The following is a 23,747-nucleotide window of genomic DNA, read 5'->3' as shown; positions in this document are numbered from 1 at the left end:
TAGTCATGTTGTTACGTTTTGACAAGTTAGACAAACATTCTGGGTAAGCTCAATCTCCTTCCCTAGATACAGCATTGCCTGCTTGCGTTTGAAGAACTTGAAGATAAAGTGAAGGTAAAGTGAGCTACTAAAAAGCTCCTCCGAAAAATACTTTTGAAAGAATAGATATGATGTTTTCATTGAGATTTTTTCTTGCAGTCCAATTCTCAACGTAGGCCTTGTTTCTGAGTGGTGCAAAAAAGAAGAAAATCCAACGAAAAAATTTACTAAAATGCTCTGTTTTGGTAAGTTAATTTTTCTCATCACGAGCATTTGTACTTGCATTAACCACCCATATCTTTGAACTTCATTTTCACTTCTGACATGTTTTTGGATTTTTATTACTTCATATAATTTAGCGACGGTTTTTGCTTTAGCTGCCCGTATTAGTGCTATCATAATTGACGGTCGATTTGCACATCTTATAACGTTTGGTAGTTCAGGTGTGCGTTCCAAAGAATTTATACTACAACTGCACTTTTTCATTTTTTTTGGGCCTTCCAAAATATGTTGAACAAATAATCTAAGCGTTGAAAACTCAACAATCTTATTTATGCAATGCTTAACATCATATCAGAAAATGCTTATATAATGTCATAAGAAAAGTTTATATAATGCACTAAGATAGTACATGACTTCATTTCGACAACGAAAGCTAAGGCTGTCCATGAGTTTTCTCAAACTTTTGGTGTTTGTAAATCGTTTTTGATACAAATATATCCCATGAACCAAAATCAAGGTTGTTAACAAATTTTCTCAGACTTCTGACTTATCTAGATCGTTTTTTTTTTTTGTATGCGAGAAAATCCTAAGATACCAATTCTTCCGAAAAAATATGAAGCCCTTTTCGAGAGAAAATTCCCAATTATTGCTCACTTATAAAGATAGCATAAATAATTGATGCGTTGGAAACTCAACAATGTTGTTTATGCTGTGCATGACATCAAACAGTTGGTGGTAAGGAACTTTAATAAGGAGCAACCCGCCTCAATTTAACAAAAACTCTAAAAAATGGAATTTTAATACCAATAGGTACATCAAAAGAATTGCATTTTAATGTTTATTTTAAATATATATGTTTCATCAAGTTTAATATCCACCAAAAGCTACGAACCTGAGAAAATTTGCTTTATTTTAGAAAATGGGGGAAACACCGTCTAAAAGTCATAATTTTTTTTTTTTAATCACACCCTCGCATTTAGCGTATTAGAGAATCCTACTGTAGAAGTTTCTAGCTCATATTTACAAAAATGCGGATATTCATATTTTTTGCCAGAAGACCGGTCACGGATGCGTGTTTGTTGTTTTTTTTCCCCGGGGATCATCGTATCGAATCAGTGGTCCTAGAATGTTGCAAGAGGGCTCATTCTAAGGGGAATTAAAAGTTCTACTGCTTCTTTTAAGTAACCGGAAAATTAAAGTGAACCTAAGCCCCTCCAATGCTCATTTCCACCCAAATTCACTGGATCAAAATTCTGAGATAGCCATTTTATTCACCATAGTCGAAAAATACTATTAAACTGTGTCTTTGGAGACGTCTTACTCCCTATAGTCCTAGTGGAAGGTAAAGCAAGTTACAAACCTTTATTGGGAAGTGTACTGACGTTTTCAGGGAGATTTTATGGCTTGAGGGGATTCCAGGGGGTTACGTGAGAGGATCTTTCCATGGAGGAATTTCTCATGGGGGAAGAGAGTTTCAATGAAAAGGGCGAAGTATTTTCTAGTATTATTTAAAAATGAAAAAATAAACATGAATAGTTTTTCTTTCAACTGAAAGTAAGGAGCAGCATTAAAACTTAGAACGAACAGAAATTACTACGAATGTAAGGGGTTCATCTCCTTGTAATACCTTGCACTTTACGCTAAAGTACTGTTAGTAATTTCAACTATTTGTCCTCCGGCCTTTGTGATTCAGGGGATCATTCTTAAGAAATTGGGACAAAATTTAAGCTTTAATGTAAAGAGCGAGGTATTGACGAGGGGGCGAACCCCCTCATCTATATACATAAAAATAAGTTGTTTGTGTGTTGTGTGTTGACTGACGTCATGCATATTTGTCGACTGACGTCATTATAAGGATTGAGCATTATGCCATCATGAAGTTGTTTGTCGACTCACGTCATGTTTGTTATGACGCCATTATAAGTATATAAGAAGGCCTTTCAAAGAGAAATTTTAATATATATTTTAACATGACAGAAGAACCTACAATGGCAACAGCTGAGGAAGCTGCTCAAAGAGTCTATGCCAAAAGGCTTGCGGCTAATAGAGAAAGTTTGAAAAGAAAGTGTGTCGAGGAATCACAACAAGAACGTGAAAACAGGCTTGCGGCTAATGGAGAAAGTATGAAAAGAAAGCGTGCCGAGAAATTACAGGCTAATAGAGAAAGTATGAAAAGAAAGTGTGCCGAGGAATCACAACAACAGCGTGAAAACAGACTTGCGTCTCAAAGAAAAATCACCAAAAGAAAGCGTGCCGAGGAATTACAAGAACAACCTGAAATTTTTCGCCTCGCATTCAGGTAGAGCCCAGTCGATGATTATAGCGTGAGTAGATGTGTTCAAATCGGAACTATGTCTAAAATTCTTCCCTATGGCAAGGCCTTGAAATTTAATGGTGAAACAATGGGAATGTGTTGCGCCTGAGGAAAAGTCAAACTTCTTCAACTAGCTGCACCACAGGAGCCATTGAAGACTTTGCTTACTGTAACTACGTCAGAATTTAAGCGTTTTTTTTTGTCAAACATCAGAAAATATCACTCATGTTTCCAAATGACGTCGTTTGGTGCCCAAATCGAAAATCAAGATCAATTTCTGCCTACTTTCAAAGTGAAAGGAAAAATTTATCATAGAGCAGGGTCCCTTCTACCATTCTCAAGCAAGAATCATAAATTTTTACAAATGTACTTCATCAGTGATAGAAATTCTGAATTGAATGCATGTTGCAAAATTTCTCCCGATGATGAAAAACGGTATTATACATGACACTTACCGTAGTGCATGCCAAGCTCTGAATTTATTGGAGAATGACCAACACTGGGATAACTGCATCAATGACGCGTGCGAAACGTCAACTCCAAGTCAAATTCATGCATTGTTTGAAATCATATTAACAACTTGCTCTCCCTCAACTCCAATATAGTTATGGAAAAAATATAAATCGAAAATGGCCGAGGATATACTCCATCGAAAACGGCTAGAGACGTCAGATATGACTTTTGATGTTACATCAGAAATTTATAACCACACTTTAGTTATTATTGAAGATTTGTGCGTATTGATGGCAAACAAACCCCTTCAGGGTTTGGGAATGCCTTCACCCAATCGTAACGCTGCTGTTTCAACATGTGTAGAATTGGATCGTGAACAAAATTACAGCACGAATGATCTATTGTCGTATATACAAAATAACATTTCTAAGTTAACGTCTGAGCAAAACGACATTTATGATAAGATAATGCATTGTGTCGATAACAACGTTGGAGAAATCTTCTTTTTGGATGCACCAGGAAAACATTTGTACATTTTTGTATATTTGTACCGGAAAACATTTTGAAAAATGTGCTGGTAAAACATCTGTGATAAAATTGATTCTGGCATCGATTCGATCAAAAATGACATAGCGTTTGTAATTGAGCCGTCCTGAATAGCTGCAACGTTGCTGCCTGGTGGAAGAACTACTCATTCCGCTTTGGAATTGCCTCTGAATTTTCGTTCTACAGAAACTCCCACGTGCAATATTTCCAAATCATGTGGGATGGGTAAAGCATTGCAGCAATGCAAAATTTATTATTTGGGACGAGTGCACAATGGCACACAAAAAATCGCTCGAGGCTCTGGATCAATCATTGAGAGATATGTGAGTGAATTCAAAACCTCTTGGCAGCACATTAATATTGCTTGAGGGAGATTGGGAGAATGTTGCTTGAGGGAGATGTTTGATCTCTTTTTAGACACTTTGATTGGCTGTATACGAGTTACAGCTTCTGCCACTACTCTTTCTTGTCTTTCTCAATGTGGTTTGAAATCAAGGGGCAGTATGAACTGTTCAACAATCCATTAGCAAAAGCCAGCGACAGTTTTTGTCGACGGTTAGCAAGGGAATCTAGGACAAGCTGTTCAAGGAGGGAACAGTATGGGACTCTGGGCGCTTTTGAAATTACCAGCAATGCCTGAAATTGAATTATCTCAATAACGTACAATTGTTCCTGAGTTAGGTAGTAATGCCAAACGGGGGAACAATATTCAAGGCAAGACCATATAAAAGAGGTATAAACTCGCAAGAGGTGTTCTGAACGAAATCTGTGTCAAGACAGCTGCTTCATGGAGCTAATACCTGCATTAGCTCTCTGTCAGCACAACAGATTTCTGAACGTTAACAGCCATCCTGTCTTCACCAGCATCATCTTTGTCAGCCATGATGGCTGCTGTACTGCTTTGAATGTTTTTGTAGCATATAGCATTTTTTATAATATTAATATTTTTATAGCATTTTTGTTCTCCAATAGACAAATCATCAAAATATTTCCAGCGGTCTGGTATGCTTATGCCCCGATTGAAAAAAGGAGCGGACCTATTACTGTCCACTGAAACACTCCACAAAATTTAGAGTTTTTATCATAAAATGTTTATTTGTATTTAGTAGACTGTGTTAAATTTGCTAAGAAATTAGGTATAATTCGCGTTAAAAAAAGGGTGGACATTGAACTTAGAGAGGAGCTTCTTTATCCGTGCACTATGACAAATTAGGTCAAAAGTTTTCTTTAAGTCGATTGCTATCAGATTAAACCAGCGCTCAGGCTCATCCAGATTTTTGAGAATTGTATGCAACATACTTACCAGATAATGGGCAGCAGACGTTTTCAGCATGTTTCTAAACCGCCTAGGATCAATAAGCTCAATTACCTGGATCCTTAACCAACTAGCCAAAAAACTCTCATAAACTTTGCTAAGCACGGGTTCGTTGTACTTCGTCCGATTTCAGAAAAATCATTTCGTGCATCTTCTTAATTCGAGACTTCTTAATTTTGACTAAGAAAAAACTGCTATCTCGCCTGTAAAAAAATAATACCAATAAAACTTTTCGGTAGATATGTAAATACTTTCGACACCGAGCATTGGCCAGTCTTGACAATAGCAGTTGAAATGCCGTCTTTATATTAAATAAAAAAACAGATTTTCTAACTGAAAGTAAGGAGCGGCATAAAACTTAAAACGAACAGAAATTACTTCGTATATGAAAGGGGCTGCTTCTTCATCAACGTCCGATCTTTGCCCTAAAATTTTTTACTACTTTGAAAAGTAGAGGTGAGAGAAAGAGTCAAACTTTAGCGTAAAGAGCGGGGCGTTGATGAGGAAGCAGCCATTTTCATCTACGAAGTAATTTCTGTTCGTTTTAAGTTTTAATGTTGCTCCTTACTTTCAGTTTAAAAAACTTTTTTTTATTTAATTTCTGAACGTTTTTGAATCATTGCATGTTTTGATTCTGGCTCTCCGCAGAGGAATAGTTGAAACTAAATTTGCATGTTTATTTTTTGGCTAAATGGCTTTCTCATAGTTTTGATCGAATAATTTTGAGTAAAAGGAGTGGGAGAGGAAGCGTAGTTGCCCTTCGGTTTTTCAGTTACTTAAAAAGGCAACTAGAACTTTAAATTTTATACGAATGTTTTTATTAGTAAAATATATACGTAACTTACATATTAGCTTACGTAACGAACTTTTGTATTCTCATATTTTTATTACATATATGAGGGGGTTCACCCCCTCATCAGTACCTCGCTCTTTACACTAAAGCTAAAATTTTGTCCCAATTCATTAAGAATGATTCTGAATCACAGAAGTCGTAGAATAAATAGTTGAAATTACTAAAAATATTTTAAGGTAAAGAACAAGGTATTAGAAGGAGGTGAGCCCCTCATATGCGTAATAATTTCCGTCCGTTTAAATTTTTATTGCTGCTCCTTACTTCCAGTTGAAAAAAATTTTCCACATTTATTTTTTCATTGTTTTTTTTTAAATAATGCTGGAAAATCCTGTGCTCCCTTCATGGAAATTTTCGTCCCCAATGACAAATTCCTCGATGGAAGGTTCCCCTTACATATCCCCCTCTTCTCGACCCCTCCCCCAGCCGAAAATCCCCCTGAAAACGTCTGTACACTTCCCAATACCCATTAATATATGCAAGCACTGGTCAAAGTTTGTAACTTGTAGCCCCTCCTACGGGGACTGTGGGGAAGTAAGTCATTCCCAAATACATATTTACAAGGTTTTTCAACTATATAGAATAAAATGGCTGTCTCAGAATTTTTATCTGTTGACTTTGGGAAAATAATTAGCGTGGGAGGGGACCTAGGTGCCTTCCAATTTTTTTGGTCACTTAAAGAGGGCACTAGAACTTTTCATTTCTGTTATAATAAGCCCTCCCGCAACAGTCTAGGACCACTGGGTCGATACGATCACCCCTGGGAAAAAAACAAATAAACACGCATCTGTGATCTGCTTTCTGGCAAAAATAAAAAATTCCGCATTTTTTAGATAGTAGCTTGAAACTTCTACAATAGGGTTCTCTGATACGCTGAATCTGTTGGTGTGATTTCTGTTAAGATTCAATGACTTTTAGGGGATATTCCCCCCCTATTTTATAAAATAACGCAAATTTTCTCAGGCTCGTAACTTTTGATGGGTATAACTAAACTTGATGAAAAATATATTTTTAGGATCAGATTTAAAATGCGATTCTTTTGATGTAGCCATTGGTATAAAAATTCTATTTTTTAAAGTTTTGATTACTATTGAGCCGGGTCGCTCCTTACTACAGTTCGTTATCACGAACTGTTTGATATGTATAAAGTAAGAGTAATAATTTTGACTAATAAAACTGCTATGTTGCCTGTAAAAAAATAATACCATTAAAGCTTTTTGGTAGATATGTAAATATTTTTGACACCGAGCATAAGCCAGTCTTGACAATAGCCGTTGAAATCCTATCTTTGTGTATGTATGGGTAGTTTCGAGATTAAATACTGTAGAAAGCGTAGATCATCACAATTATATTACACATGGTGAAAACGTCCATCGTCTTTTCAAAGAAACCATTTTAAATTATCCACCCCCAAAAAAATATTTTCCATCTTGTCTCAAATCACATCCCATCATCTTTTTGTATTCATTAAAAAACTCTTGACAATTTCAAAACCTATACTGAGTGTATTATAGCTTTTATTGTCAATATTAATCAAAATCGATACTAATTGATGGCTTTAACATTTTGTTGAAGAACTCTTTGCACCAGAGCTCAGAGCCTTTACCCGTGTTAAAGACCCAAAATACTCCCTCTTTATCGTTTTTAGACATTATATTGATGGGTAAACCCATGGTAAGGAAGAGTTCAATTGATAGTCAAAAAGAGCCATTGGTCTTGTGACATTTTTGCTAAAGAAGCTGACCAGACACTGCTTAAACGTGTCAAATTACCAAGGCATCGTAAATCAAGTGTATGGTAAATTCATGCTAAAGGGAAAAAATATTGTTGCTGTGTCATTCGTAATGAAGGACATTTTTTTTCCGTAATTGCCTACACTATTTGTTAGATGTACTATTTATTTTTATATAATACTAGCTGTTGGGGTGGCGCTTCGCGCCACCCCAACACCTAGTTGGTTGGGGCGCTTCGCGCCCCCCAAAGCCCCCCCGCGCGCGTAAGTCGTTACGCGCCATATTAGTTACGCACCATTGTAGTTGTGTCCCTATGTCCCACTTGTGAATATAGATATATATATATATATATATATATATATATATATATATATATATATATATATATATATATATATATATATATATATATATATATATATATATATATATATATATATATATATATATATATATATATATATGTTTTTAACTACGTAAAACTTGCGAATATACAACATTCTTTGCTGTCCCATTGTCTGTGCATATAAATAGATTGTTTACCGACTCTTGAAAATGCAACATATAATGGTCCATGGGAAAACAATCCGTATTCAGATCTATACCTCATGATTCTAATGATTGCCCTTGAGCTTTGTTGATGGTGATTGCTAATCTACCATTCCCTGTGTCGCCATCGTCATTTATATATCCCCTTGTGCCCCCCGGCACCCCCTTTGTAGTTTTGTCCCTGTGTCCCGGTCGTCATTTGTGTCCCGGTGTCCCAGTCTGTGATTTCTCTTTGAGTGTCCCGGGCGTCATTTATATTCCATGTGTCCCGGTGTCTCGGTCGTCATTTATATCCCCCTGTGCCCCCCGGCGTCCCCGTTGTAGTTGTGTCCCTGTGTCCCGGTCGTCATTTATATTCCCTGTGTCCCGGTCGTCATTTGTATCCCGGTGTCCCGGTCTGTATATACATTCGTTTTTTAGTTTTGTTTTTCTCCTTTATTTTTTTTCCTTTTTTCTTTTTTTTCTTTTTTAGTTTATTTAGATTTTTAGATTTTTTAGTTTTTTTATTAGTTTTTATTTTTTTTTCTTTTTAGTTTTTTTGTAGTTTTTACCTTTTTTTTAGTTTTTTTTAGTTTTTTTTACTTATATCCTGGTCGTCATTTATACTCCCTGTGTCCCGGTCGTCATTTGTGTCCCGGTGCTTTGTTGATTGCTAATCGAATATTCCTTTTGTCCAGGTCGCTTTCTCTTTGAGTGTCGTCATTCATATTCCCTATGTGCCGGTGTCCCGGTCGTCATTTGTGTCCCGATGTCCCGGTCTGTAATTTTGTCAGTTGAAAACTTATGATGAAATAAATTTTTAATTTTTTCCCTTTTTTTGTTTTTAGTTTTTTTTTATTGGTTTTGACCTTTTTTTAGGTTTTTTAGTTTTTTTCTTTTTTCTTTTTAGTTTTTTTTGAAGTTTTTATCTTTTAGTTTTTTTATTTTTATTTATATTTTTTTAGTTTTCTTTTTCTCCTTTATTTTTCAGTTTTTTCCTTTTTTAGTTTTTTTTCTTTTTTAGTTCTTTTAGTTTTTACCTTTTTTAGTTTTTTTTAGTTTTTTTAGTTTTTTAGCTTTTTTTATTTTTTTTTTATTAGTTTTTAGTTTATTTTATGGTTTTTTCCTTTTTTTAGTTTTTATCTGTTTTTAGTTTTTTTTTAGTTTTTAAGCTTTTTTAGATTTTTTTATTTTGTTTTCTTTTTTTTTTGTAGTTTTTACCTTCTTTAGATTTTTGCTTCTTTTATTTTTTTAGCTTTTTTAGTTTTTTTTCGTTTTTTCTTTTTAGTTTTTTTGTAGTTTTTATCTTTTTTATTTTTTTGTATTTTTATTCATATTTTTTTAGTTTTCTTTTTCTCTTTTATTTTTCAGTCTTTTCCTTTTTTTAGTTTTTTTCTTTTTTAGTTTTTAGTTTTTTTTTTAGTTTTTTACCTTTTTTTAGTTTTTTTAATTTTTTTAGTTTTTTAGATTTTTTAGTTTTTTTATTAGTTTTTAGTTTTTTTTTGTAGTTTTTGCCTTTTTTTAGTTTTTTCAGTTTTTTTTAGTTTTTAGTTTTTTACCTTTTTTTTAGTTTTTTTAGTTTTTTTTTTCTTTTTAGTTTTTTTTTGTAGTTTTTACCTTTTTTAGTTTTTTTTCTTATTTTGTATTAGTGTGAAATAATTCAGACGTCATATGCGGACAAACATGACGTCACCTGATCCACAGATCCACACACAGACAACTTATTTTTATATATATAGATTTATATATTTATAATTTATATGATTTATTTATAATTTATATTTATAATTTTTATATTTATAATTATATATATATATATATATATATATATATATATATATATATACATATATATATATATATATATATATATATATATATATATATATATATATATATATATATATATATATATATATATATATATATATATATATATATATATATATATATATATATATATGTTTATTTTTATAATTTTGCTAGAATATTCAGAATATTTTTTTTTTACATTCAAGTGTTTCTTATTAAATAAACCCTTGATTGTCATAGGAGACCTGCTTGAATTTAATAGAGGATGTTTTAGTCATTGGGCAGTCTACATTGGAAATGGAGCAAAGCACGAAAATGAGGTTATGGACCTCGTTAAACCAGATTCAACCGGTTGCTGTCTTTCAGGTGGATCCAATTTCATGGGGAGCCTGAATAGTAACGAAAATCCAGTACAAGCAAGGGTAAAACATTTCACCTTTATTTTTTTTTTTGCTTTGTTTTCTTTTGCCTTACTTTTCTGCAACATGATTGTCTAAAAGCAAAAGTGTGTACCACAAACTATTAAACTAATAGACTTACCAGCTTGGGCAAATCTGCTACCTTCTCACAGATTTACTTGATAAAAAAGCTCGTTACGTAAGTTAAACGTAAAATGCGTATGTTTATTACTAACAAAAACGTTCACACACAAAAAAAAAAAATAAAAAATCTAGTTGTGTTTATAAGTAATCAACATTGGGGCAACTAGGCCTTCTCCCCCACCCTTGTTTGTATCAAAATCGTCCAGTTGCTGTCTTTCAGGTGGATCCAATTTCATGGGGAGCCTGAACAGTAACGAAAATCCAGTACAAGCATGGGTAAAACATTTCACCTTTATTTTTTTTTGTTGCTTTGTTTTCTTTTGCCTTACTTTTCTGCAACATGATTGTCTAAAAGCAAAAGTGTGTACCACAAACTATTAAACTAATAGGCTTACCAGCTTGGGCAAATCTGCTACCTTCTCGCAGATTTACTTGATAAAAAAAGCTCGTTCCGTAAGTTAAACGTAAAATGCGTATATTTATTACTTACAAAAACGTTCACACAAAAAAAATAAAAAATCTAGTTGTGTTTATAAGTAATCAACATTTGGAGGGCAACTAGGCCTTCTCCCCAACCCTTGTTTGTGTCAAAATCGTCCGGTGGGTACTATGAAAAAGCCATTTAGCAAAAAAAATATAATAGTATGCAACATTTTTTTAATTATTCATATGCTATAAGCATGTATTAATTGACAATGTATTAATTCAAAAACGTTCAGAAATTAAATAAAAAGTATTTTTTTAACTACAAGTAAGAAGCGACATTAAAACTTAAAACGTACAGAAATTGTTCTATCCGCTCTGCAAAGCCTCGCTCTTCACGCTAAAGTTTTTTTTATTGTTTTAAAAAGTAGAGTTATGACAAAGAGCCAAACTTTAGCGTAATGAGTTGGGCGTTGGAAGGAGAAAACCCATTTCATATACAGAATAATCTCCATTTGTTTTTAGTTTTAATGTCACTCCTTAGTTCCAGTTAAAAAAAATAAGCTTCTTTTAATGTGATTAATAAAGATAAAACGAAGTTTGAAGATGTTTTAGTACACCACGTTACAATTCACCATATTTCTTGATGCTGACATTAACTTATGACATGCATTTATAAAATAAAGTTCAAACGTAAAAATTGTTGATTCGCAGTTTATGCTACCTACACTCAAATAAACTAAATGGGGTATTTCTTTATTTCCGTATACTTGTAAAATTCTGAAAAACAAATGCTACTGAAACCAAAAACTGACGCAAAGAAAAGGATTTTTTATAAGGTTTTCCTAGTCTTTCAAATACTTACATTGTTTAGTATAACACTTGCCTTCTCTAAAAAAATTCTAGAAAGCTTAGTTTTTACTGATGCACTATTTTCATCTGAATTCTACAAATATAGGTGATAATCACCCTTTAGTTTATTTAAGATTACAGCACCTAGTTGCGCATATAAATGATGTAGATTATTATTAATTGAAGTTCAAAGATGGAAATTTTATAATATATGGAATACAATACCAAATACAATACCAAATACATAACAAAAAAATACCAAATAAAAAAAAAACATCTAAAACATGACAAAAAAACGTTTTAACGTTCTACTGTATGGCTGCGTCTTCCAGTAATGATGTCTGTAGCCTTCATTTTACAGCTCCTTAATTCAAATCTGATTGCTTTCCTATCTATCTATTCCCGTACTATCAGTCATTAACTTCTTATATAAAACCCTTATTTATTTTACCAAGCTTAAAGAGTTTTTGATATTATTCCTAGCCGCTCTTCTACTTTTACCTACCGTTACTTTGTCAATTAGTCCCTTATGAATTAATGTGTCCATCTCCTATGTGCATCAAATTTTGAGCTCTTTAACATTGTATCTAACTAACTGTGGAAAGCCTATCTGACTCGTAGCTGCCTGGGTAGTTGCGGTTCCCAAACTTTAGCTCGGAGCATCAATGATTTTTAGTACTAACGTGGACGTTGGCGCTTATGAGTTATGAGATTCTGTAGTAATCCTGTCAGTCTTCAATTCAGAATGATATACTTGATAAGGCTATATGTTTAAATATCCTGAGGGCTCTGTACGGGTCATTTTATGCATAGATTCGATGTGGATATAACCCTTCAAAATAGTAAAAAGTTTATATCCATTGTTATTTCTTTTTCTTAGGAAACAGTGGTGGATTCATAAATGAATGAATCAAACCCAAAACGAGCACAAATTACAATAAATAACCAAGTCAAACTCATAATTAGCAGAAATTCTCATAAAAAGGGGTAGGACTAATGCCAACCATCCCTTCTTTTGACCAGAACATTATTTGCACAATACAGAACACAGAGCATATTTTCAACTTTGTCTTTTTTAACTTTAATAAATTCAAATTATTAAGACTTTCGGGAAAAAAAACATGACTTCATTAAACTATTAATCCAAAACATATATTACTGTTTTTCTAATCTTAGCTTCCTCCTCAATATTTCCGGTAATTTTCACGTTCACACCCTTAGCCTTAATTTTAGTAATAATAGGACAGTAGTAGCAGTAACAGAAGTAGAAGCAGTAATGGTAAAGGTAATTGGAACATCCCTCTCATCAAGTCCTATGATTTTCAATTTGATGTTCTTTGCCATCACTATGATACTGCTGATACACCCTTTTGACAACTTGTTTCCGTGTCGTGTGTTTGAATTTTGTTTCACTTTCCCCTCAATATTACCTGAAATTTACGTCATAACCTTTGGCTTAGTAGTAGACGCAATAGAAGTAGTATTTGCGACAGCAGTAGTATGCGTATGAAACCGACACTTTTAGGTTGGAACTGAAAACATGCTTTAGATACTTGTTTAAGTGCTCCTAGCTGAATCTAATATTAAAATTGTTATTTTAAACGTTTGCGTTTGTATTTTGCTCCAACTCAATTATTGTTACAAAAATAGCATCTACTTTATTTTTTATTTAAAAAGAGAACTAAAATTAAGTTCTTTAGCCTTTTCCGGGCACAACTTTTCATCAAAGATTTTGACGAAAAAAAAAAATATTGGAATAATACGAATATCAGTTTATAAATTGTCCTGAATTTGACCGTCCATTCGTTTTGGAAATAATTTGTTATGGTTTTGTCAGTTGTGCTTTTTTATAGTGAAGCTTTTCGTCCAAATTGTGTCAGATCTTCCTTCCATTGACGTATATACTCCTCTGCCAATTCAACAAATGGGTTCAAGCTCCTATCTACAAAATGTGGAATTTTGTATTTTTTGCCAGAAGGCAGATCACGGATGAGTGTTTATTGGTTTGTCTGTTTTTTTTTTTTTCCCATGGATGATCGTATCGACCCAGTTGTCCTAAAATGTTGCGAGAGGGCTCATTCTAACGGAAATGAAAAGTTCTAGTGCCCTTTTTAAGTGACCAAAAAATTGGAGGGCGCCTAGGCCCCCTCCCACGCTAATTATTTTCTCAAGGTCAACAGATCAAAATTCTGATATAGCCATTTATTCAGCGTAGTCGAGAAACCTTAAAACTATGTCTTTGGAGACGACTTACTCCCCGCAGTCCCCGTGGGAGGGGTTACAAGATCAAAACTTTGACCAGTGCTTCCATATAGTAATGGTTGTTGGAAAGTGCACAGGCGTTTTCAGGAGGATGTTTTGGTTGGAGGCAGGGGTTGAGAAGAGGAGGATATGCTGGTGGAACATTTTTTAGTGTTTTAAAATGTAGAGTGAAGAGAAAGAGTAAAACTTTAGCGTAAAGAGCGGGGCGTTGATGAGGAAAAGCCCTTTTCATATACGGAGTAATTTCTGTTCGTTCTAATTTTTAATGTCGCTCCTTACTTTCATTTAAAAAACTTGTTTTTTTTATTTATTACCTAAATGGAAAGTAGATGGGGTTTGTACATGAATTATCTAAGATCATATGAAAACAAAAAGAATGTAAAGAAATTGGAAAAAGCATTAAAATATGAACTAAGGAGATGTAAAGTAGAGGCCACATATAACATTACTAAGGTCTGGAAGATGCATCTAGACGGAATAATAGTAAAATGTTATACTGGCATGTTAATAAATTGCGATGGAGTATTCATTCAAGACTAGTCTCATTCAGAGACTAGATTCGGAGGAGTATTCATTCAGACTATTTAAAAGATAAGAATTAGTTCTTATCTGAAACTGAACTTTATCTGAAATCTTATCTGAAAACTTATCTGAAACTCTTAAACTGAAAGATACTCCTCATTCAGAGGAGTATTCATTCAGACTAGTTAAAAGATAAGAATGGGGCCACAATTACCGATAAGGAGAGAGTTCAAGGAAGATGGGGGGAACATTTTGAAAGCATGGTGAACCCAGATTAAGCTACAGGAAAAGATATAGATAAAAATGAAAATGTTTATGATACCTTGGATGGGAAGGAAGATTTTTTTTTTTTTTTTTTTTTTTTGTTATAAAGAATTAGCGACAGCACTAAAATGGTTAGATGGTCATAGTGTGATAAATGAGTTTCTTAGATCTGGTGGCTCTAAAGCTAGAAATAAGCTACTGGATTATGAATAAGATTTATGAAAAAGGGGAAGCATCTAATGATTTTAGGAAAACTTAAATTTTCAGCTATGTAAGGAAATTGACAACATTGAGTGTCTTAGTTATCGAGGCATTCATCTGGTCTCTGCAGGTTGCAAATTACCTAGTAACATAACATATCTTAGACTGAAAGAAGCTGTAGACAAAGTTTTAAGTTAAGAGCAGTGCGGTTTTAGAAAAGGAAGAGGATGTGTTGACCAAGTTTTCGCTCTTAGGTTATTAATTGAGAAGTCCCTTCGTTGTCAAACACCTTTGCTACCAGTTTTATTGATTATGAGTAAGCGTTTGATTGTGTTGATAGAAGAGCTTTAGCAAAGGTCTTATTCTTATATATTATAACAGAAAAATACATTGAAGTGATTTTTGCTATGCAAGAGAATAACACTTCTGTGGTTAAGGTAGGAAATGAGGTTGGCAACTGGTGTTGTTTTAAATTAGGAGCTAAGCAGGGTCGTGTTCTATTCCCTTCTATATAGATCATTTAGATGGAATTCATCTTATGGAGTGCAGGAAAGGCAATTGGAGACCACGGAATCAAAGGGGAGAAAAGAGTTTTCTGCACTTAAATTATCCTGGTGATTTAAGCATATTAGATGAAAACTTGAACAAAATAAATGAATTTTTTAGAGGTTTTGCGAGTTGAGGGTGCTAGAATAGGTTTGAAAATTAATGTTAAGAAGATCAAGTCACTAAGGCCAGGAATATGTGAGGATGAAAAGGTGATGTTGGGTAACAAAAAGATTGATCAGGTGGGCAGCTTCATTACCTTGGTAGTATTATTATTATACTGACTGACCGTATTTCAAACAGTGGGCTGTGCGAAAGGTGTGGTCGAATCCCACTTTCTAGGGCTACAATGAAAGAAAGGTTGAGATGGCTAGGCCACGTTCTGCGGAGGAAGGATGACAGATTGCCAAAGATTGTTTTTTTGGGCCAACCGTCTGGAGCTACACGGAAAGCAGGTCGTCCTCGGCTGGGGTTGGAGGATGTCTTAAATAAAGATTTAATGGAAATGGTAAGTTCCTGGGATGGTGTAAAGACGGAGGGCTTGAATAGATTAAGTCTGAGGAGGAGCATGCGCAGTTGTGTTGGCTTCAGGTGACTTGGTGCTGCAATTTATTTATTTATTTATTTTTTTATTTCCCTAAAAAAATGAGGAGTACGCTACAATATAGTATAAAGAAAAAAAACAAATGATAAAACTTACAATCAAAACCTATCAAATATTAATCAAATACTTAAAAAAAGGATACAAAAACATTTGCTAAATAGTTTAGCCCATAAATCATGAAGAGCCGGAACTGTTACTAAAAAAACGGAAATAAATTGTGGCCTAAAAGGTTAATTTTCGCCTTATCTTCGAATGTTTTATATTTTTTCTTTATACAGACTAGAGGATCCTTCACATTAAGCTTTAAAACAATCTCAGTGTTACTAAAAGAAAGGGGGAAACCAAGTAAAAATTTACAAAATTTAAAATAAGAAACTTTAATGGGCGAAAGATCAGAAGGTCTGAAATTTCGGAAGAGGAGGGACGGGAACAATACGTGAGGCAGAGCAACAGCGCTATACATACGACCAAGGACGTTCCGACGGTAAAGACACCGAAAACGAATTAAAAGACCAAATGCCTTGCGTAGTTTCATCTGAACATACTGATCCAGAAATGGTTTAAAATCTCTTTTCGAAGCAGCATAAGGTAATCCGAAATAAGTGACTATTGGCGACGACTGAAAAATAACAGCATTGCCGCAATCGAGAGTCGCCCTGACATTATCCTCTAAACAATTTATAACAAAAAATTGACATTCTTCAAACTGATAGAAAGGCCCAAACCTTTTAAACAATTAATTAAAATATTAAAATTAGAAACAAGACTAGACTTGGACGGGCTTAGAAGGATAATGTCATCAGCATATGCAATGTAAGACAGATTTCGAGATAATGAAACAATAGAGCAAGAAAGAGAATTAAGGGCAGTAGCTAAACAAGAATTGAATATATAAAGAGAAATAATTCCTCCTTGTCTAATTCCTCTACCCACTTGAATTAATTTGGATTGAGATGAAGACGAACTCGGACAGATACGGGTCTTTATATCAAAATACCAAGAGCGAAGGACTCGTATGACAGCTAGGGGCAATCCAGCATGGATTAAAGTGAGCAGAGCAGATGCATGAGAAATGTTATCAAAGGCCCCTTTGATATCAATCAAGTGGACGTATAACGGTTGACCAGAAATTCTCGCTTCTTCAATAACTTTGCTGAAAGATGCATGGGCGTGGTCAGATCCCAAACCTCTCTTGAAACCAACTTGATTAGAACCAGTGTCAAGAATTTCAAGAAGATCCCTCAAACACAACTCAAACACTTTCCCAATCATAGAACCCCTAGTAATTGGCCTCCAGGAACTACAAGATGACAAGTATTTCCTCCCGCTCTTAGGAATAGGCGTAACTATGCCAATATAGAATGACGATGGTACTAAGCCAGTAGTAAGTAAAAGGTTGAAAATGATTTACTAGTAGTAGCATATCCAACTGAAGGTGCTACCCAGTAAGTTCATAGATCAATAGATTTATAGTATCTACTGAACACTAAGACACCAGTAGTGATTGAGTTCAAACATAAATTGCTAGATTTCAATGACCTTATTTTAGCAGTCTACGGTCCTTCGTGTTTTTTTTTTTGTTTTTTTTTTGTTTTTTTTTTTTACTGTAAACTATAGTCAACTATAGCCTCTCATTACGTTAAGGCTTAGTAGGAGATATGCAATCTGGATATCCATGCAGATATCGAATTGTCTTCTGATGCTGATTCGAAATATGTATTAAACAAAAAAACAAGTTTTTTCAACGAAAATTATGAAGAAATATTAAAACTTAAAACGAACAGAAATTAATTCGTATGTGAAAGGGACTGCTTCTTCATCAACGCCCCGCTCTTTACGTTAAAGTTTGACTCTTTCTCTTAACTCTACTTACAGTAAAAAACTTTTTTATTTAATTTCTGAACGTTTTTGAATCAACGCATGTTTTGATTTTGGCTTCTTGCAGAGGAATAACTAAAAAGAAATTTGTATTTTTTTTTTTTTTGGCTAAATGGCTTTCTCATAGTTTTGATCGAATGATTTTGAGAAAAAAAAGAGCGGAAGAGAAGGCCTAGTTGCCCTTAAGTTTTTTGGTTACTTAGAATGGCAACTAGAACTTTTAGTTTTTCACGAATGTTTTTATTAGTAAAAGGTATGTGTAACTTATAAATTAGCTTACATAACGAACTTCTGTATTCTCATGTTTTTATTACGGATATGAGGCTAAAGCTTAAGTTTAGTCCCAATTTCTAAAGAATGACCCCCGAATCACAAAATGTGTAGAATAAATAGTTGAAATTACTAAAAATACTTTAGCGTAATGAGTGAGGTATTAGGAGGAGGTGAGCCCGTCATATGCGCAATAATTTCTATTCGTTTTAAGTGGTTCTAATTCTGCTTCTTACTTTCAGTTGAAAAAACTTTTTCATATTTATTTTTTCATCGTTTTTTTAAATAATGCTAAAAAATCTTGCGCTCCCATCATGGAAATTTTCTTCCCCCTTGATCAATTCCTCCATGGAACGTTCCCCTTTCGAAAAAACAAAAAATTCCCCTGAAAACGTCTGTACACTTCCAAATAACCATTGCTATGTGTAAGCACTGGTGAAAGTTTGTAGCTTGTAGCCCCTCCCACGGGGACTGTGGGGGAGCAAGTCGTCCCCAAAGACATAGTTATAAGATTTTCCAATTACACTGAATAAAATGGCTATCTCAGAATTTTGATCCGGTGACGTTGGGAGAATAATTAGCGTGGGAGGGGGCCTAGATGCCCTCCAATTTCTTGGTAACTTAAAAAGGGCACTAGAACTTGTCATTTCCGTTAGAATGAGCCCTCTCGCAAGATTCTAGGGCCACTGGGTCGATAAGATCACTCCTGGGAAAAAAAAGAAAAGAAAAGTAGGGAGAACCCTACAATAGGGTTCTCTGATACACTGAATCTAATGGTGTGATATTCGTTAAGGTTCTATAGCTTTTAGGGGTTGCTTCCCCTATTTCTAAAATGAGGTAAATTTTCTCAGGCTCCTAACTTTTGATAGGTAGGGCTAAATTTGATGAAACTTATATATTTAAAATCAGCATTAAATTGCAATTCTTTTAATGTAGCTATTGGTTCAAAATTCCATTTTTTGGAGTTTTGATTACTGTTGAGCCGGGTCGCTCCTTACTAAAGTTCGTTACCACGAACTGTTTGAAAATCCATTAAGTTTAGCGTAAGTTATTATGAAAAGTTATTATAAGTGTTTATAAGTATTTTTAAGTTATTTTAAGTTTTTTAAGACAATTTATTAAAATTTGTTAGGTTTTTTTTCCCAACTCGTCAAAAGTTACGAGGAAAATATTAATTACTAAATATGCAAAGTCACTTAGATCAGACTTTGTCTGATTCGGAAACAAATTCCATTCATCTCTGAGGGGCTGTTAGCTTTACACTATACGATTCTTACCAAGGACATATTTATACACGATCTGAAAATGAAGAAAGTTGTAAGATTATTAATACTTTTGTCAGTTTTATTCAAAAATTAAATCCTTTTCTACTCTATTAATTTAATCGATTATTAAACGGTTTGGAGCATCACATGCTTTTCCTATCTCAGTTCGCTGTGGCTTTTCATAATTAGATATTTTTTTTTTCTTCCCTATAATGTTGACAAGTCTTTCTGTGGTTTTGAATTTAGTTGGAACAAGTCGGTTCTGTATTTGATATCGGTTTCGTAGCGTCATCAGACCTTTTTATTCTTTTTACTTGCTGACGTATTAATTTCTGCATTTGCGACTTGTGGCTGAGTTTTCGGATTTTTAACCTTTTTCCACAGTTCATCTCTCAGACCCATTTTCTTTGAGACCTGTCTGTTTTTGTAAAAGAACTGTTTGTTTCACCGCTGGTGACTGATGTATGATATTCGGAAAAATCTATTCTGCTTCTTTTGGTCTGTCCTCCTATACATTACCATGTTCTTCATAATAAGTAAGTTTTTTGTTCACATTTTAGGCAAGTGAATCTGTTTAGTTAGGTTATCATAGGAGTTTTTCTTCTACGTCAATTTTATCATTACTGTCAAATAGAAACTTTAGCTTCATTGTTTTCTCTCGTTGTGCATGGACAGGTTTTAGCCAAGAGCGGGCTAAAAATTCTTTCAATTCTTCCCAACCGTTTTAGTGGTTAAAGAGGTAAAAAAATTGACAAGGTTTTCTTATGTATATGGTTGCAATTTTTTCTGTTTCTTCTTCCTCTGAGGAAAGACGTTCAGATTTCTATGGTTTTAAGAAAATCCTTTATTCGGTTGTGATGTACTATTTCTTCATTCTGTTTTTCGGTATTCTTCGTCCCGTTTGGTTACCCAGCTGACTGACCGTATTTCAAACAGTAGATTGTACGAAAAGTGTGGTTCAATCCCGCTTTCTGGGACTATAATGAAAGAAAGATTGAGATGGCTAGGCCACGTTCTACGGATGAAGGATGACAGATTAACGAAGATTGTCCTTTTTGGCCAACCATCTGGGGCTACAATGAAAGCAGGTCATCCTTGTCTGGATTGAGAGAATGTTATAAATAAAGATTTAAAGGAAATGGGAACTTCCTGGGAGGGTGTAAAGAGGGAGGCTTTAAATAGATTAGGTTGGAGGAGGAGCGTGCGTGGCTGTGTCGGCCTCAGGCGGCATGGTGCTGCAGTGAGTTATTAGTAGTAGTAGTTTCGGTTTTCACTTTTTCATTTCCTCTAGATTGGTTTTTGTACATAAACAAGGTTTTTGACTGTATATTGTGTCCTATTTCTGTTTTTCTCGTCGCATGTTTCTTTCTGGGTTACCTTTGGATTTTCCAGATTCTGCATAACTTGATTCATAGCTCTTTTCCAGCGTATGATAATTCCCTTTTTAAGACGTAATGTACTGTATGATTTTCTATTGAATTCATACAAATTCTTGGATCTCTAGAATATTGTAAGGAAACACGTGTTTTTACCTAAAAGTTGTGAATATACTGTATCAAACAGTTTGTTGTAACGACGTGTAGTAAGGAGCGACCTGGCTCAATAGTAACCGAAACTCTAAAAAACGGAATTTTTTGTAACAGTAGCTGCATCAAAAGAATCGCATGTTAATGCTCATTTCAAAAATACAAGTTTCATCGAGTTTAATTTTAATTAGTATTCATTCCAGACTAGTCTCAGTTAAAAGATAGGAATGGGGCCACAATTACCGATAAGGAGAGAGTTTAAGAAAGATGGGGGGAACATTTTGAGAGCATGGTAAAACCAGATTAAGCTACAGGAAAAGATACAGATGAAAATGAAAATGTTTGTGATACCTTGGATAGGAAGGAAGATTTTTTTTTTTTTTTTTTGTGATGAAGAATTAGCGACAGTACTAAAATGATTAGATGGCCATAGTGTGATAAATGAGTTTCTTAGATCTGGTGGCTCTGAGGCTAGAAATAAGCTACTGGATTATGAATATGATTTATGAAAAAGGGGAAGCATCTAATGATTTTAGGAAAACTTAAATTTTCCGCTGTGTAAGGAAATTGACAAGATTGAGCGTCTTAGTTATCGAGGCATTAGTCTGGTCTCTGTAGGTTGCAAATTACCTAGTAACAAAACATATTTTAGACTGAAAGAAGCTGTAGACAACGTTCTAAGATAAGAACAGTACAGTTTTAGAAAAGGAAGAGGATGTGTTGACCAAGTTTTCGCTCTTAGGTTATTAATTGAGAAGTCCCTTCGTTGTCAAACACCTTTGCTCACCAGTTTTATTGATTATGAGCAAGCGTTTGATTTTGTTGATAGAAGAGCTTTAGCAAAGGTCTTATTCTTATATATTATAACAGAAAAATACATTAAATTTATTTTTGCTATGCAAGAGAATAACACTTCTATGGTTAAGGTAGAAATGAGGTTGGCAACTGGTGTTGTTTTAAATCAGGAGCTAAGCAGGGTCGTGCTCTATTCCCTTCTATATAGATCATTTAGATGGAATTCGTCTTATGGAGCGCAGGAAAGGCAATTGGAGACCACGGAATCAAATGGGGAGAAAAGAGTCTTCTGGACTTAAATTATCCTGGTGATTTAAGTATATTAGATGAAAACTTGAACAAAATAAATGAATTTTTTAGAGGTTTTGCGAGTTGAGGTTGCCAGAATAGGTTTGAAAATTAATGTTAAGAAGATCAAGTCACTAAGGCCAGGAATATGTGAGGATGAAAAGGTGACGTTGGGTAACAAAAAGATTGTTCAGGTGGGCAGCTTCACTTACCTTGGTAGTATTATTAGTGAAGACAGTGGGAGGAGTGAAGATGTTAAAAGTAGAATAGCTAAGGCTCGGGGTGTTTTTTCACAGTTAAAAAGGTTTGGAAGAATAGGAAGATAAGTCTGCAAATCAAGATTAGAATGTTGGAAGCAACAGTGATAACAGCGGTAAAATTCAGCTTTGAAGCATGGGCACTCCGAAAAGTGGACGAAAATTTACTTGATATTTTCCTGAGAAATTATCTACGAATTGTTCTGGGAACCCGGCTGACTGACCGTATTTCAAACAGTAGGCTGTGCGAAAGGTGTGGTTCAATCCCACTTTCTAGGGCTACAATGAAAGAAAGGTTGAGATGGCTAACCACGTTCTGCGGATGAAGGATGACAGATTGCCATAAATTTTACCCAATTTACTTTTACCCATCAAAAGTTTAATTTTACCCATCAAAAGCTACGAGCGTGAGAAAATTTGCCTTATCTTAGAAAATAGGGAGAAGCACAGGGAAAAACAATTTGCCTTATTTTGGAAAATAGGAGGAATCACCCTTCCTCCTAAAAAGTGGAGTTGAGAGTAAGAGTCAGTCCCTTTCATACAAATCCTTTCAGTCCCTTTCAATAAGTTATATTTGTTTTAAGTTTTAATAACGCTCCTTACTTTCAGTTTAAAAAAAAAACTTTTTTTTATTTAGTTTATTACAAAAGGTAAATGGTCGTACCAGTTGTCAGGCCCCATCTTGCGTGTGTGTCGAGTATATATGCTAGTTCTCGGAGTTTATGCTCGATTTTTCCGCTGGTGGATGCCATGTAAGCAGAGAAACACCAATGTTTTATTCCCAAATACTCAGTTATCTCGTCTAATATTGTAGCTCTAAAATATGGACCATAATCGCAGAGTAGAGTTTTGAGGGAAATTCTGTGTTCTAGAAATAGTCGATTTACTAACACTATGGTGCTGGCTTTTTCAATTTTAATAAAGAAAGCTTACATGAATGAATTGAAAGGATCCACTATTTTGTGAGCAATCAGGCGTGTTAAGCCGTAATCAGCTTTATATCTTGTGAAAGTTCATGCATAGTTCCACAAATATTTCCAACTTAAATTTTTATTTTCTCTAGTAAATTTTCTAAATTAAGCTGTTGTAAAAAATCAGTTGTTGTCATTCCGAAATTGTGTTGCGAGAGCGACACTTTGGTTTTGTCCTGTGTTTTTTTTTTTGTTTTGTTTTTTCTTTTTTTCCAATGTGTTCGATCTCAGCTTATTACTGGAAATTGATAAGGGTCTAACCTTTGCGGTTTTAACGAAAAGTGTGAATCTCAGGCCGTATTGATGAATATGACATTACATTTTGGAAAGCTCCACAGAACTCTTGCCTAGGGCCAAAAAGGATGGTTTTAGCTAGTCCACGAGCCATAGTCTATTGTGTGCGAAGTGAAGTGAGTTATATAGCCTATGTCAGAGAGGAGTATCTGAAGTTGTGTAGGCAAGCTTTCGT

General features: G+C 34.3%; 1 protein-coding gene across 1 annotated transcript in view; it reads left to right on the top strand.

Annotated features, from left to right (window-relative positions):
• Nucleotides 1-202: 202 nt before the first annotated feature.
• The window catches only part of LOC136042684 (phospholipase A and acyltransferase 3-like), a 35,604-nt gene continuing 12,059 nt past the window's right edge, over nt 203-23,747 (top strand). Inside the window, exons 1-2 of the mRNA XM_065727643.1 lie at nt 203-284; nt 10,053-10,234. Of these exons, the coding sequence (XP_065583715.1) occupies nt 272-284; nt 10,053-10,234 (195 nt within the window). The 5' untranslated portion in view covers nt 203-271. The remainder of the gene's footprint in view (nt 285-10,052; nt 10,235-23,747) is intronic.

Source organism: Artemia franciscana, unplaced genomic scaffold, assembly GCF_032884065.1.
Source record: "Artemia franciscana unplaced genomic scaffold, ASM3288406v1 Scaffold_1756, whole genome shotgun sequence".
NCBI lineage: Eukaryota > Metazoa > Arthropoda > Branchiopoda > Anostraca > Artemiidae > Artemia > Artemia franciscana.
Note: the sequence above shows the minus strand (reverse complement) of the source record. Positions and strands in the feature narration are given on the sequence as shown.